The 16850-nt window shown below is 41.1% G+C and overlaps 1 protein-coding gene across 1 annotated transcript in view; it reads left to right on the top strand.

Annotated features, from left to right (window-relative positions):
• Positions 1–16850, top strand: part of IFT80 (intraflagellar transport 80) — a 61504-nt gene that overhangs the window by 2365 nt on the left and 42289 nt on the right. Inside the window, exons 2-4 of the mRNA XM_032224882.1 lie at positions 4067–4176; positions 12622–12843; positions 16465–16575. Of these exons, the coding sequence (XP_032080773.1) occupies positions 4140–4176; positions 12622–12843; positions 16465–16575 (370 nt within the window). The 5' untranslated portion in view covers positions 4067–4139. The remainder of the gene's footprint in view (positions 1–4066; positions 4177–12621; positions 12844–16464; positions 16576–16850) is intronic.

Below are 16850 nucleotides of genomic sequence, written 5' to 3'. Positions count from 1 at the left end.
GAAAGTAGGTTGTATTTGATTTGTGACCAGTATGGTCCTTGCTTTATCATTTTTTTAAATTCAAAATTAAGATTCTTAAATAGAGAAAATGTCTCCTTTCTGTTGTTTCCAGAGAGAAGCAATCTACATGCATATTTCAGAAAAATGACAAATTAACTCTGTTTTACAGAGCAAAAGGTTTCCATATATTATTTAGATGCTGTGATGTTATGCACATCTACATGAAAGCCCAAGTTAAAACTTTACATCTTGCTTCTAAGAAAATAATCACATTCTGTGCCACATATCTAGAGAGTCTGTTCAACAGCTCTATTCATTTTTAATATGTTTACTTTTTTATGGTTAGTAATTGTAACATTCTTTGGTTCATCTAAGCTAAAGAATGGGGAAAAATACATTGTTACACTAATAAAAGTATGCTTTCAGTGTCATTTATACTAAAATGACTGTCAAGGTTAATCTAAATCCTTGATTTATCCTGATATAAAAATTACACACAAGTTGTGAAAACTTAGACAGGTTTATTTATTTATTCATTGAAAACAATAGACTATAGAGTTATAAAGTGTACTGAAATTTTGATGTGAAATATCTGTAGAGGAAGGTTATGTGACTAAAATAGAAGTTAACATGATTTTTGTAAACTGTCATATAAACTTGTATATAAATATGTGTTAGCAATTGCACTGAAAAGTGGAAGCTCTCTGCATCTTCTCTAGTACAAGGAAAAAGATTGAATCAGCAATTGAGAGAGTAAGAGAGCCATTATCAGAAACAGAATCTGAAGATGTATATTCATTCACCCATAGATATGAGATTATGAGCCATAATGTGATTTATTGAAACTTGCTTCATTTTAAAAGTACTGTATGAAAAACTTTATTTTTGAAATGCAGTAACAAAGCTGTACTCTGATATTAATCTTTCTCATATTTATTTAGTTAATACAGAAGTTTCAGCTATATCGTAACTGGATGAAACAAATTATTTTAAGAACGTGTAAAGATTGTCTTTTAAATTAACCAGCTCTTAAGCCTGATCTTGCTTATTTTGTGTTATTAAAATGTGCATTTATGCCTAATGGTAACATTCTCAAAAAGTTGAACCCCTAAACTTTTTAGAAATTAAATTTATAAAAATATCTTTTTTTCTTTTCAAATTATTAAATATTCTGGGGCAAATTGATATATCCTGTAGTTGTATCTATTTTAGGCCTTGTAAAAACCTTTGTGTAGTAATTCTTCAGTGGGTTGTGGTTCATTTATCATAGAACTCCCAAGAGATTAGAAAACATGTTCTAATTAATAGGATATGCTCTTCTGAATAAGCAAGTGCCTCTTAGTTAATTTTAATGCAAGTAGCTTTCATTGTAGAAGTTACATGAGAGCTAATGTTTTGCAGAGCATTTTGTATTATTTTCTTTTTTTTATAGATATTTTATTTCTTACTCTTCAATTTATACCAGGAAATAGACCCAAGGCTTTTAATACTAATATTTAATTACAGTACCATTGTGGTCAATATTTTACCATTTTAATGCATATAATTATATTGCATTTTTATTAGCTTTGGCCAGAGGACATATTAGCTTACAATTTATTAATATTTAATTTTCATGCAAGTGTGTATTGTTACATTTTCTAAAAATGTAACAATCCTAAAGAATACCCTGCTTCCTCAAAAATAACACCTCCCTGGATAATAAGCCCAATCAGACTTTTGAGCGCATGCGCTAAAATAAGCCGTCCCCAAAAATATTGCAACGTAGCAGCAACCACGAGGTGACCAAACTCACCGCCTCCTGCACCTCAAAAATAATAAGACCTCCCCGAAAATAAGGGCAAGAGCATATTTTGTGGGTCAAAAGAAAATAACACCCTGTCTTATTTTCGGGGAAACACGGTAGGTAAAATGTAATCGGTCCTTTAAAATATGCTTATGTGCTTAAAACATAAGCATTCCAAAGATATCAGCAATAGTTTAGGATTTTTGTTTTATGATTAAAATTTAAAACAATAGCTTGAAATAATTGAAATGAACCTTTGGACTGTGCCAGAATTGTTCGCAGACACATCTTTGGGTGGTAGAATGTTTTCTACATTTAAAAAGTCCCCCCCCCCTTTATACCTGCCAATCAAAATGATCTTAAAGAAGAGCTTTCAAAAAGGATCCTTATCACAAATATTACTCAGGGTTAGTTAGATGCAGCTGATTTTGTGCTGAAGCCTGATATGAATGTTGATAGGACAGAGCACATTGAGTGGATCTTGGAAATACTTGGGCAACCTATGCAACTGGTAAATAATATTCTTTCACATTTTGGGCACTTGTATTTCTAGACTTCTTCAAAAGAAACTGCTTATGGAACACAGTGAAATAGTCTAACCCAGCTGTGAATAATGTATAAAATGGCCAAGGTCTAATCATAGACATAGGTGATGGCTAAGATAGCAAAAGATTTGCAGGCCATCAGTAGAGCTGAAACCTGATTGTACAGGGGAATTCAGCTTATTCTAAGAAAAAGCTCATTGTTATCTCCAGGTATATTCCTACATTTGAAGTAATTACCTGCCAACTTAGATATATTTCAGCTTCTTAACATTTAATGGTTCCAAAACCTCTCTATACCTGTTTTGACTCCACTATATTTCTGGAGTTTATAAATAGAAAAAAGAAGATTGTATTGTATTGTATATTACAGTGATGGCGAACCTATGACACGCGTGTCAGTGCTGACACGCGTAGCCATTTGGGGTGACACGCACAGGATTTCATGCGATTCATCCTCGGCTCCTGCACGGCCACCGAGGATGAAAGAATCTGTGCTGGAGGAACGGGGGGGCGGGACGTGTGATCTCCCCCACCCACACTCACTTACTGTATCGCCGCCGCCCCTTTCTGAGCGCAGGGGCTGCTGGTAAGGCGTGCGTGCCGTGCGCACACACGTCATCAGCGCGGCGAGGGTTAGGGTTAGGGTTAGGCAGGAGAGGAGCGCGGGAACAGTGCACGCCTCTCTCCAGTCAGGCCGGCACAGAGAGTCTACTCCTGGGACTCTCGGTTACGACCGCACCACAGCAGGGAACAGCGGAATGCCAACGGGAACTGTGAGCACCATTAGCAGCAACTATTGGGGTGCCATGGACTTGTAATTGCCCACAATAACTGAGATAAGTGAGGGGGAGGTTGTGTTAGCTTGTTAGGCTAGTTAACCCCTAATTGGCTATCTATAATTCTATCTGCTGTCACTGGCCCACTGATGGAGCACCCAAAAAATAAAAAACAAAGGTTAAGTAAAGGGAGTGGTAGTGGCAGTGGCTGACCCTTTCAAGAGACATGGAGCGAGATGTATGGCATTATAGAAAAAAATGGCAGATCATTTTGCGTTCTATGTACTGAAACGGTAGTAAGCAGAACGTGGAATATAAATAGACATTTTGAAACTAATCATTCCCAGCTCTTGGAAAAAAGTGAGGATGAAAGGAGGGAATACATTTCCAGGAAGCTACACCTTTATAAGAGCCAATCTAACTCCATCCTTAAATTTATGAAAGGCTCTACAAATTTAAACTCTGCAAGTTTAAGCATTGCTCACTCCATAGCTCAGCTTGCAAAAGCGCTTAACAAAGAAGTTACTAAGCAGGTATGTTAAATAATTTGTTTTTGGTTTATTAAATACAATTATATATTGCAATTATACATTTTTGTAGTTTAAACTATAAATTGCGCAAAATTATGTTTTTGTCGAAGTGACACACAACGTGAGTTATGCTCGATTTTTTGCCGATTTTTGACACACCACGCCAAAAAGGTTGCCCATCACTGGTATATTACATTGGTAAAATTATAACAGGAAATTTTAGAAGACTGTTACCAGCTGATTCATATACATGTTCATCATAAACTAACAATTATAAAGTACAGTTGAAAATTCAGAAAAATTGAAAAATATCTCTGTATTGCTACTTTGGACAAAACAGTCCTTAAAATATATTTGCATTTATTAAAGTGTTTGTCTATTATGTAGGCTTGGAGGATGGTGAATTAATGATTTTTTAAATATTTACAGTTGTAACGCAATCAAGACAACATTTCTTCGTCAATGAATCTGCTGGCTTATCAGCACAGAAAATATAGTCCAAATGAGGTTAAAGATATCACTGCTAAAAGAACCAAAACATATCCTTTTTTGTGTCTGAAATAATGTTGTCAATGTAGTGGATATTACATTACTCAATGTTTGTAGTAATTTATATTTTTAAAAGGATGCATTATAAGATAATAAAATGTGTGGTGTCCTGCAGTGAAACAAGCAAAGTCATTTTGTACAAATCAAAATCCCCCCCCTGCCATTTAAGAATTATTTTTTACCCATCTTCAATAAAATATTATAGTGGTATAAAGACAAAAATAGAATGAAAGCACATCATTTATGAAATAATTATTGCATGATCCAAGTATGTAAGGTATCTCGGTTGAACATGTCAGCCTAAAGTTTGGAGAAAAACTATATATTATATTTGTAGCCAAATTTTGACAGACTTGGGTGTTAAAGTTCCCAACATCAGGATCTGTTTCCCATGTATTCTGGAATAATTTATTTCATTGTAAGGGAAATCTTGATTGTTGTAGATGTTTTTAGAATTGTTTGGTTGTTTCTTCAGAATAAGAACTTGGAGGAAACACTAGGAAGAAAAAACAAACATTAATTTCAATTTATTAATCAAATTTGTGTGTTGATTAACTCCCAACTACTATGGCAGCTCACAAGTAAAATGAGAAATATTATTAATAACAAAGGAAAATAAAAGATGGCAAGAACAGCAAACTAGATAATGAAACAAAGGATTTCGCTCTCCCTCACCAAAGGTTTAGGCAAAGAACCAAATCTTCAAGTCCTTTTAAATAACAACAAGGAATGACCAGGGGATCTGTGGGGCAACTTCATTTTAGAGGATAGGTATTGTTACAGAAAAGGTACACTTCTGAAGTCCCAATAGATGCATTGCTTAATTGAAGAACTCAGAATGTGCAAACCCTATCAATGGGATGGTGAACGTATGGCACACGTGCCATAGGTGGCATGCGGAGTCATTTGTCAGGGCACACGAGGCATTGCCCTGTCAGCTGAGTTCAGTCTTTTTTAAAGCAATGTTTTGCCCTCCCCAGGCTCCAGGGGCTTTATAGAAGGCTGGGGAGGGCGAAAAGAGCCTCCCCCCGCCCCCGGAGACCGTCTGGAGGCTTCAGGACCTTCCCTGAAGCCTCTGGAGTGCAAAAAACCATCCCTATGGGCAAACTGGAAGTTTGGGAACAGACTTTCGGTTTGCTCGTAGAGTCGATTTAAGCCCTCCAGAGGCTTCAGGGACCTTCAGAAGGCTTCCCTGAAGCCTCCGGAAGACTAAAAATGACCCTGTGAGTAAACCAATTGTAGGGTTGTTTTTAGGCCTCCAGGGAGGCGGGGGAGGCTGTTTTTGCCCTCCCTAAGCTCCTATAAAGCCTCGAGCCTGGGGAGGGTGAAAAAAGCATGCAAAAAATGGGGGGAGCGCCTCATGTGCACTGCGGGGGTCACGTGTTGTATTATGTGTGCGGCACGCCCACGCACAACCCGTCTGCGCTCCCCCCATTATGACATGCAAGCCAAAAAAGGTTCACCATCGCTGCCCTATAAGATTTAATAAGTGGGATAGATGCTATTGGGGTAAAATGTCATGTTGGCTTTATAGGTAATGACCAAAACCTTAAGTCATACCCAATAGCAAACTGATAACCAGTGCTGTATCAAAAGCAGACATATTACATGGACATAGAATACCTGAGGAACCACCTCACCTGATTGGATTAATCTACACCACTCATTCCAGTAGAAAGGGTTACTTCGGATCCCATTAGCTAAATAATTTCAACTGGTGGGATCCAGGAGAAAAGCCTTTTCTGCTATGGCCTCCGCCTCTGGAATATTCTCCTGTCAGAGGTGAGGTCTGCTCCCACTTTCCTGGCCTTCGAGAAGAGCCTAAAAACTTGACTATGTCAGTTGGCCTGGGGCTTCAGCAAGGGCTCGGCTACTTTGGAGCAGGGCTGATGGGATAGGAAAAGTTCTCACCTCCTGGACACCCATCACCATTTATTCTCATGTGCGCTGCTTGGAGAGTCCAAGCATGGATTAAATTCAGTCCATTTGGCCAAGGACTGAGTTGAATTTCTTAACCATGCCTCCCCTCCTCATTGAGGACCAGCTCAAAAACTCAGTCCAGTTCAGTTGGAACATGTTTTTGGGAAGCTCCTCAATCCTTGTTCAAATAGACTGGGACTCTCCTTTAGTTAGCATAGTACCTTTCTTATTTTTGTCTTTAGTTGATAGTGAGCTCTAAAATTTCATCATTTTTTTTTTTACATTTAAATTGCTGGCGTGGAACTTTGGTGCCAGAGGAACATCCAGTCCCCTCGTCCAAACACAGTAGGCCAGACCCCCCCCTAAGGTGGAGGTGGGCAGAAAGGGCACTAAAGAGGAGGGGATCCCTAATCCCAGAGGCAACAAGGCCCCGTCCAAGGCTGAGGCCCGCAGACATAAGGCCCTCGAAAAGACTTTCGAGGGGGCCCGAAAGTTACCCCTATCATCTGGGCAGCCATCTCTAGATCCAAATCCTTGCCCCAGGGACAGGAGCTGCCTTCCCCAGGAAGGGACATATCCCTCTCATTGATGGATGAGGGATCCCAGGCTCCTTCTCCTGCAGCCTCTCTGGCTATCCAGAATCTTCTTCCATGCAAGAGGAGTTTTGTCCCTTTGAGTCAGCTATGGTGGAGGAGGACCCTGAACCCTTGGGGCTGATAGGCAGAGGAGGTCAGGTAGATCCCGGCCTGTTGAAGATCAGAGACCAAATCTGTCCAATGAAATGCAGAGGGTTATAGAACAGGCAATTGAGAGGGGCACTGTGACTGGCCTTCATAGGAAGAGCCATGCTGCTAAAAGTTCCTCTGCCAGGCTTAGTCACAAATCTAGCCAGAGTGGATAGGCGCAGGGACCTCCTTCTCCAGGCACCTCCATCACCACAGAGGAATCCATTTTAGAGGAGGACAACATAGGGGAGCAGGAACTTTCAGAAGATGAAACCCCCCTCCCTGACAAGCCTGCATTCACTGGCTTGTTTAGGCCTTCCCTCTTTAAGGCAATCCTACACAAGGCAAAGACCTCTACCCAAGAGGGTACTCCCAGCCAGGGTACGGCAGTCCCTTCTGGACCCCAGTATCCCAAAGAGGGATTATTCAAAGAGAATGCTCCTGAGCAGGACCTGGTTCCAGTGCCAGAGCTGTTCGTGAACGTGGTCCAGCGCCAGTGGACACAGCTAGATTCACTGACCAACCCTAGCGGGGCTGACAAACACCTCTTTTCAGTTGAGAACAATTTAGAGGATATATTGAAGCTTCCACAGGTGGATGCTCTGGTGATATCGCTCACTTCCAACTCTGTCCTGCTGGCTGACCACCTTGAGGGGCTCAAGGCCGAGGACAGGAAGGCAGAGAAAGCCTGCCACAAGACCCACCAAGCAGCTGCCTGGTCCATCAAGGCTTCCATCTCAGCATCGTTCTTTATTCGGGCCTCGCTGCTTTGGTTGTGACAGTTGAGATCAAATCCTCCCTCGGAGGGTTCCAGATGAAAGCATGACCTTAACAAAATCATAGCAGCTGTTGAATACTCAGCTGATGCTTCTCTCAATGCTGCCAAGTTGTTCCCGGGCACTGGCCTCCAAGGTGACTTCACGCTTCCTGCTGTGGCTCCATCACTGGCAGGTGGACGTGAAGTTGAAGTGGAAGCTTGCATCCGCCCCCTTCAAGGCGGGCAATTGTTTGGGGAGACACTATACAAGTTCTTGATTGAGACGGAGGATAAACGGAAGGTTCTTCCATCTACTTCCAGACAGGCAGATAGGAAAAATAACTCATTTTTTTTAAAGCAGTCTTTTCAGGGGAGTGATTCTTCGGGTGCGGGTCCCTCCTACCAGAGATCCTATCCCCAGGGTCAGGATAGGGCAACCTTCAGAGATAAGGGGCAACAGTGGCGCCTCTTTCGCAGTGGCTCCAACAACCGCCCTTACCATAGGTCCAAGTGACCACCAACAGGATCCTCCCATAGGTGGCCGTCTCCAACTTTACTCCACCCAACGGGAGTTGATTACCACGGACTCTTGGGTTCTCAATACATGACCCTAGAGTTCCTCTCCCTTCCCCCGTGGGCCTTCATCCGCTGTCCAGTCCCCGTCTCCCTTCCCAAAAGACAACGCATGCAGGCGGAGAGTCTGCATCTCCTTCAGCTAAATGCCATAGAATCAGTCCCCATAGAGAAGGAGTAAAAGAGGTTTTACTCCATTCTTTTCCTTGTCCTGAAAAGCTCCAGGGGGTGGAGGACCATATTGGACCTAAAAAATCTAAATTGACATTTGGCCTACAAGCGTTTCAAGATACAATCATTACAGACTATCCTAGGTTGCATCAGACAAAGGGACAGGTTGACCTCCATTGACCTGAAGGAGGCGTACTTGCATATTCCAATCTGCAGGCCCACAGAAAATTCCTCAAGTTCCACTACAACAGCAAGCACTACCAGTACAGAGCTCTGCCATTCAGGCTATCGGCACCAAGGACTTTCACAAAGATATTGGTGGTTGTAGCGACCCAATTGTGCTCGCATCCAATACGTCGTCTTTGTTACCTAGACAACATCTTGATCCAATCAGCGTCCACCAATCAAGCTCTCAGAGATGTTCGAACCACCATCTCGGCCTTACAGCATCATGGGTTCTCCCTGAACCGAGAAACGAATCAGCTGTCACCATCGACCTGCATCTTATATCTCAGAGCACTCATAGACTCAGACTGTTGCCAAGTGTGTTCCTGTCACTGGACCGCAAGCGCATCCTCACCACCTGTACACTGGAGGTGAGAGTGAGCCAGGTTGCGTCCATTGTGTCTCTGTCACAACTTCTGGGACTCATAATTTCATGCATAAACATAGTTCCGTGGGCACGCCTTCACGCGAGGGAACTGCAATGGTTCCTCCTACCCATCCAGCGGGCAAAAGCCAGCAACTCTCCCAGGCAGGTCAGACTGCCTCTGAAAGTAAAACAGTCTCTCCATTGGTGGGAATCTCACGTGGTGACGAAGGGATGTCTCTTCAAAGAGCCGGACTGCTTGGTGGTCACAACAGATGCGAGTCTCCAAGATTGGGGCACCCACTTCCAGGAGCAAGTAACACAAGGCAAATGGTCACAGAACGAGGCAGCACACAACATAAACTTGTTACATTTAAGGGCGGCCAGGCTAGCCTTAGCCATTTACGGAATGATATTGTGGGTTGCCATGTTCTGGTACTCACAGACAATATAGAGACAAAAGTGCACATCAACCAGGGGGAACAGGTCCAGGGCTTTGATGGTGGAAGCAGAGGCCCTAGGAAGGTGGATGTAACGTCACCTGGCCTCCTTACGTGCGGACCACATCTCGGGAATGGACAATGTGAGAGTGGACTGGCTGAGCCGGATGACCATCAACAATACAGAATGGCATCTTCTTCCCTCAACCTTCCATCAACTGATTGTCCGGTTCAGACTACCGGTGGTCGATCTGTTCGCCAGTCCAGCCAACTCCTAATTCCCAAGGTTCTTCTTGAGATACGCCACTCCGCAAGCGGAGGTGACAGATGCTCTGTGTTGCCACTGGCCCAGGGGCCTTCTGTACGCCTTCCTGCTGCTGCCTCTCATCCCGCAGCTTGTTCAGAAGATCTTGTCGGAGGAAGCGGGAGTTCTCCTAATAGCGCCTCACTGCCCCAGGAGATCCTGGTATGCGGACTTTGTCAGTCACTCTATTCCCAGACCATGGAGAATACCTCAGGAGCTGTTTTTCCTCAGCGAGGGGGGCATAGTGCATCTGGATCCCAGCTGGTTCCAGTTGGCTGTCTGGCACTTGAGGGGAACCTCCTGAGGAAGGACAATCTTTCAGACAAGCTCATTCGTACCATCCAGGCATCCCAATATCCGTCTACAACTCAGATCTATGACGCCACTTGGGCCACCTTCGCTACCTGGTGTCAGACGCTTGACATCGTGTCCATCTCAGCATTCATCCCACAACTGCTGGACTTCTTCCAGGAGGGGTTGGGTAAAGGGTTGTCCCCCAACACCTTTCGCCAACAGGTGGTGGCCCTCTCTACCATTCTAACTAGGCATTCGGCTGTGTCCTTGGGACAGCACCTTCAGGTGAGAAGTTTCCTCAAAGGGGCATCCAACCTATGCCTGCCTACGGTCCACAAGTTCCCCACTTGGGATCTTTCCTTGTTTTTTTGGGCTCTGACCAAGACCCCATTTGAGCCTATTCATTCCATCGGCCTTCGGCATCTGACTCTGAAGACAGCCTTTCTCATAGCAATTACGTCACCTAGGAAGGTGTTGGAGTTGGCGGCTCTTGATCCGAGAGGACTTGTGCATCTTTCACGCTGACTGGGTCACCCTCCGGCTAGATCCGGCCTTTCTGCCAAAAATTAACTCTATGTTTCAGAGAGTGAACTCATAGAGTTCAGTGTAGACTGTATTGCAGTGGTACTCCCCAACTTCTGCCCTCACCCTCAGCATCCCAAGGAACGAACCTCGCACTAGCTAGATGTTTGGAGAACGGTTCACAGGTACATCGAGAGGATGGAGGGATTTCACCTTTCTGAATCGCTTTTTGGCTCCTTTCAACCAGGTTTCATGGGACTCAAAGTGTCACCATCCATCATCAGTCAGTGGTTGAGTGCTTGTATTAAGCTGGCCTACCAGCACCAGGGTAGTGCAGTACCACCTAGACTCACAGCTCACTCTACAAGGAGCGCCGCTACCACGGCTGTGTGGGCAGCGCAAGCTCCCATGGAAGAGAGCTGCAGAGCAGCCACCTGGTCGTCCCCGACTCTGTTCATTAAACTTGACTCTTACACCGTGGCCAAGACATCTTTTGGGAGGAGAGTGATGCAAAGGCGACTCTGCTCACCTGGACAATCCTGCTTCCCTCCCTGGGACCTTATAGCTTGAGTATGTCCAATGCTTGGACTCTCCAAGCAGCACACAGGAGAATGACCATTGGCTTACCTGAACGGTCGTTCTCTGGGCGCTGCAGGAGAGTTCAACCCCACCCTGGGGTTTCTTTTCCTTCTCTATCAAATCACCTCAGGCTGCGTGGAGCAATGACATTGTGGACATGCCCGGAGGACACATCATGAACACGTCCATCACAGACTACACCTTCATTTTTGAACTGGTCCTCAATGAGGAGGGGAGGCATGGTTAAGAAATTCAACTCAGTCCTTGGGCGAATAAACTGAATTTAATCCATGCTTGGACTCTCCCACAGTGCCCAGAAAACGATTGTTCAGTAAGTCATTTTTAACTTTTAACTTCTTTATTCAAGTTTTTCTAATTATAATTGTTTTTAGCACTTTAAAACTTATTATATTGTAAGCTGCCCAGAGTTTTCATATCAGTGAGATGGGTGGCATATAGGTTTAATAAATAAAGTGTCTACATCTACCTACATTACTGCATTCCGGACCCATTGAATCTTCCTGATGGTTTTCAAAAGGTAGTTCAGTGTAGACTGTATTGCAGTAGCTAAGTTGCAAAGTGACCAGGGAGAAGTCTGAAGCCCCCCGCCCTCCCCCCAATCTAAGGGTGCAACTGTCACATCAAGATGAAGTGGTGCAAAAATCTGCCACATCTGCCACTTCTTCTTTGAGCAGGATCTGCGAGTCCAGAAAGATTCTCCATGTGGTGCACTACCCCTGAATAGGGAAACACAATCCTTGCCAAATAGAAACATGTGGTATCCCCAGATCTGCACTGCCCAAACACCCACAACTACTTGATCTTGATAGGACTGAGAGACAGTTTCTCTCTATACAATAATAGTATCAAACATTTTGAAGAGAAATAAACAGGGCTTGTAAAAAAATAATTATGTTGATCTGCTAAAGGTTTTGAGAATATGGAAAGCATGTGGAATAGACGTAATTTGAAATCTCATCTAAACTGTTCATTGTTAAACACTTCAACAATAAAGAGCAAAAAAGGGAATTTTCTATTGCTTGGTGATGGATTAAAAACACGAATAGGAATAAATAGCCTCAAAATAGAGAGATATAAACACACTTTTTAACTGTTAAACTTCCATAGTTTGCAGTATTGTATTGCTGTTCTCTAGAAAAAGTTCAAATTGTGAAAGTTCCGTTTAAATCAAACAGGTCAATAATGATCAAATCTTAATGATTTCAATAGATTTACAGCTGGATTTGGATTCAAGGCAACATTTTTACTATATGCTCATCTTTATTCACATTCTCTGAGGAGCAGATACTATCATATAATACTATCATTTGAGCACAGCAGCTCTCATACAAACAAAACAGTACAAATATTTGTTGTAAATTCTAGGATTAAGCATACCATACAAATCCAGTTTTGTGCTGGACTATTCAGATGATGAGATTTTAAAATAAAAAGTACTGTAATATTTATTGTATCAATTTTTAAAACTAATTTAAACACTCTGAATAATGCATGAGGCAGATGTGTTACAAATAATTTTATTCCTTAATTCTTTTAAAACATAAGGAATTAGTTAGCTGTGTGGGCTGGACAACAGCAGATGAACTTTATTCATGCAGCGATGATCACCAGATTATAAAATGGAACTTGTTAAATGGAGAAACAGCACAAGTTGTCAAACTTCCTGATGATATCTATCCTTTAGATCTTCATTGGTTTCCTAAAAATTTAGGTGGAAAGAGACAAACCCATGCTGAGAATTTTGTACTTACAAGTTCTGATGGTAAGTTGCCTTGAAAATTTATGTTATTCACTTTGGGGTACTATCAAATATAATGTCCCATCCTAAATCACTAATTTTGATTCATTGTCACATTGATTGTATTTGCACATAACACTAGCAGGATTTATTTTGCTCACTGTTGCTCAAATAACATAAAGTTGATCTTTCAGACAAGCAAAAAGATTTTGAGACGCTGGAAAAAGTGCAGAGAAGACCAACAAAGATGATTAGGGGGCTGGCAGCTAGAATATATGAAGACTGGTTGCAGGAATTGGGTTTGTCTAGTCTAGTAAAAAGGACTAGGGGTGACATGATAGTAGTGTTCCAATATTTGGGAGGCTGCCACAAGGAATAGGTGGGTCAATCTATTTTCCAAATCACTAGAAGGCAAGACAAGAAGCAATGGTTGGAAACTAACCGAGGAGAACCTACAACAAAGCAGAAATTTCCTGAGAGTGAAAACAATAGATTAGTGGAACAGTTTGCCTTCAGAAGTTGTGGGTATTCCATTACTGGAGGCTTTTAAAAAGAGACTACACAGTCATTTGTCTGACATAGTATAGGACCGTGATGGCGAACCTATGGCATGTGTTCCACAGGGGGCACGCAGAGCCCTCTCTGCGGGCATGCCAGCCTCAGCCCAGCTGCACCGCACATGTGCATGCACCTCCTGCCAGCCAACTGATTTTTGATTCTCTGCCACGTATGCGTAGGGCACATGTGGGAGACATGCACATGCGTGGGGGAGGCAGGAGTTGTGCGGGAGGGTGTGGTGCCTCCCCGCAGCTCGGTTTTGGTCCCAGAAGCTGCACAGAGGCCTACTAGGCTCAAAACAAGGTGCGGGGAGTCATGCACCCATGGGGGGGCGTGTGGGGTGTGTGTTATGTGCGCATTGCATTATGGGCATGGGCACGTACTTTTGGCACACAATGAAAAAAAGGTTATCACTGGTATAGGGTCTCTGGCTTGAGCAGGGATTGTCTAATCTAGTAAAAAGAAGGACCTCCAAGGTACCTTCCAACTTTGCATTCTGTTATTCTGTTACATGGGAATAAATGTGTTGATTTGATGCAATATCTATATAGCTGAAATGTTTTTCAATTTTTTTGAAAAAAAATATATTAGCTTTTCAGTATGTTTTTGTAAGGTATATATTTTTAATGATTTTTGGTGGCATGTACAGTATATTATCCATATGTATGTGTGAAGAGCAAGAAATAATTTGTCCAAAGACAATTGAACTTAAACACAGTTTTGGTTTCCTCGGTATGGTCTGTCTAATTTATCATTTTAGTGTTGTCTTGATATGTGGCAGTGGACTGGAAATTGGAGCTGGGTTTTTAAGGTAAAAATTATACAGGTAGTTCTCAAGTTACATGATATTTTTCTTAAGCATTAGCTTTATTCTTGAAAAAGCTGATTTGAGAATAAGTCCTACTGAACTGAATAATGCTTAATTCAGAGTAATAACTTTAATATTAATTACTTTGTTTTTTGATAGCTTGAAAATTACATTTATATAAAGATTCATTTCTGTTTAGAAAAGTGGAATTAAAATTATCAATATTGTTTTATAAATATTTGCACGTAAGCTTTTTATTCATTCTGCTTTTCAGTGTAATCTGTACTGGTTCTTTAAAAATGTTCACCCACCCACCCACTAGTTTTTGTTTCACTGATGACTAATTGTTAAAATTGGAACAGAATATTTAAAGTGTTTGTGGTAGCAAATGAATATAACAGACATAGTTTTGTGCATGCAGTACTTGAAAAGCCTGGTAATATCTTATTTGAATGATTTCCAGCACAGCAATCTTCAATATTGAGAATCCTCGTGGCTTCATTTATTAATAAAAATAATAAAAATAAAGAAGTAGATATGAAATTGAAAATTGAAGTTGAAACTGAGTCTTTTCTGGTTGTTTTGTTCCAACTATATTATTTAAAAAGTTTCTTACTAAAAAAAATGATTTTTGAAGTCTGATTTACAGCAGTAATCAAGAGTTAATATATCAAAATTATTAAGTAAAGTATTAATAGAAAATACAGGATTAATTCTTGTTCAATCCCACTTGATAACTCTGTTTGATAAGATCCTACAGTTGACATTATTTGAAAATAGTTTTCAAGCCTCATAAATATTGATATAATTAAGAAGCTGTCCAGTCCATTCTTGGTTAGCTTCTTAAAGTTTTGGGCTACTTTATAAATTATTTGCTAAAGTAACCAAGAGATACCCTGTTTCCCTGAAAAATAAGATCCAACCAGAAAATAAGCCCTAACAGTTTTCAGGATGCTTGTAATTTAAGCGCTCTCCTCTCCCCCAAATAAGCCCCAGTTAAGATCATCAACCAGACAGACACATTTAGTACTGTATTCCCCAAAAATAAAACCTAACCAGAAAATAAGTCCTAATGTATCTTTTGGAGCAAAAATTAATATGACCCGGTCTTATTTTCCGGGAAACCGGGTATTATGCCAAAATGTATCAAGCACAAATTCATACTGAGTTTTGTTCATGAATAGGCATTCAGAATAAATGTGTTTTAACTATGCTCCTAAACATCTTCAAGGAGATCACAATTTGGGTCTCATATGGGAAGGCTGTTTTGTGAGAGTTGAGTACATATAGAAAACCACCTTTTCTAGACCCCTTAAATATAGCAATAGCAATAGCAATAGCAATTAGACTTATATACCGCTTCATAGGGCTTTCAGCCCTCTCTAAGCGGTTTACAGAGTCAGCATATTGCCCCCAACAACAATCCGGGTCCTCATTTTACCCACCTGGGAAGGATGGAAGGCTGAGTCAACCTTGAGCCGGTGAGATTTGAACAGCCGAATTGCAGAACTGCAGTCAGCTGAAGTAGCCTGCAGTGCTGCATTTAACCACTGCGCCACCTCGGCTCATCATAGGGGTATGCTAATCATCCACATTTTAAATGTATGCCCTAGATGGGTCAGTTTTATGTGAAGGTCTATAAGGCTTCTGTTTAAACCATTATAATTTGTGTTCCTGCCTTGCAAAGAATTGTATTGCTAATAATCCTCATTTGGATAAGAAATCTGTCTGTGGTGAAGAACCATAATATTCTTCTGATTCAAAAGATACATTAGGGCTCTAAAGTGAAGATCAGATTTAATATGTGATCACCTGAGTGAACTTGATTTTATTACTTGGGTAATATAATCTTATTGCAAGTAGACCTATTTATCAACAGTAGCCCAAACCTAAATACAGTAATATGGCCAATTGGGATCAATAAAGTTCCAGAGTTATCAGAATCAAACTCTGCATCTTCCTTCCTCTGAAACAGCATAGCAAGAACCTCCTACCATATCTTCCCAGGCTTTTCAGCACCAAAGCATGTTTCTTCTTTAGAGGTCCTGTAACTACACCTACTGTTCCTGAGCTGATTCTTTCAATGCCATATATGTGTGAATAATTTCAGTTGAACTGAAATTAATTACTTATATCAATGAGAAATATTTACAAACTGAAAATAGTAAAGTAACTAATAAATTGGAAAAAAGAGAAGCATGAAAGGCTGTTTTTCAGAAATAATCTTTGTATGTAAATTAGATTTATAGTGCAATATAATTACTATAATATTCCTATAGGTAAGTTTCATTTGATTTCCAAAACTGGAAGAGTTGAAAAAAGTGTAGAAGCCCACTGCGGAGCTGTACTTGCAGGAAGATGGAATTATGAAGGTACCGCACTTGTTACAGGTAACAGCATTCATCTCTAAGTGTGTCCTGAAGGAATATGGTTACCCCAACATGCAGAAGAGAATTGCTCTTTTTTTAAAGTGCAGAAATAGAAAGATGGAATAACATTTGTGTAATGGCTTAATTTTTTTTTGATTATATGATTGAAAATAAGTAACATGACTACTATATAAAATATATATTGCATGGAAATTATATAAAGATAGATATCCAGTTATATAGAAAGCATTCATATTTATTTCATTATTTCGTTTGTAGAATATGTTGCTTTAAAC

This window comes from Thamnophis elegans, chromosome 10, assembly GCF_009769535.1.
Source record: "Thamnophis elegans isolate rThaEle1 chromosome 10, rThaEle1.pri, whole genome shotgun sequence".
Classification (NCBI taxonomy): Eukaryota; Metazoa; Chordata; class Lepidosauria; order Squamata; family Colubridae; genus Thamnophis; species Thamnophis elegans.
This window is presented reverse-complemented; position numbering and strand designations above follow the sequence as displayed.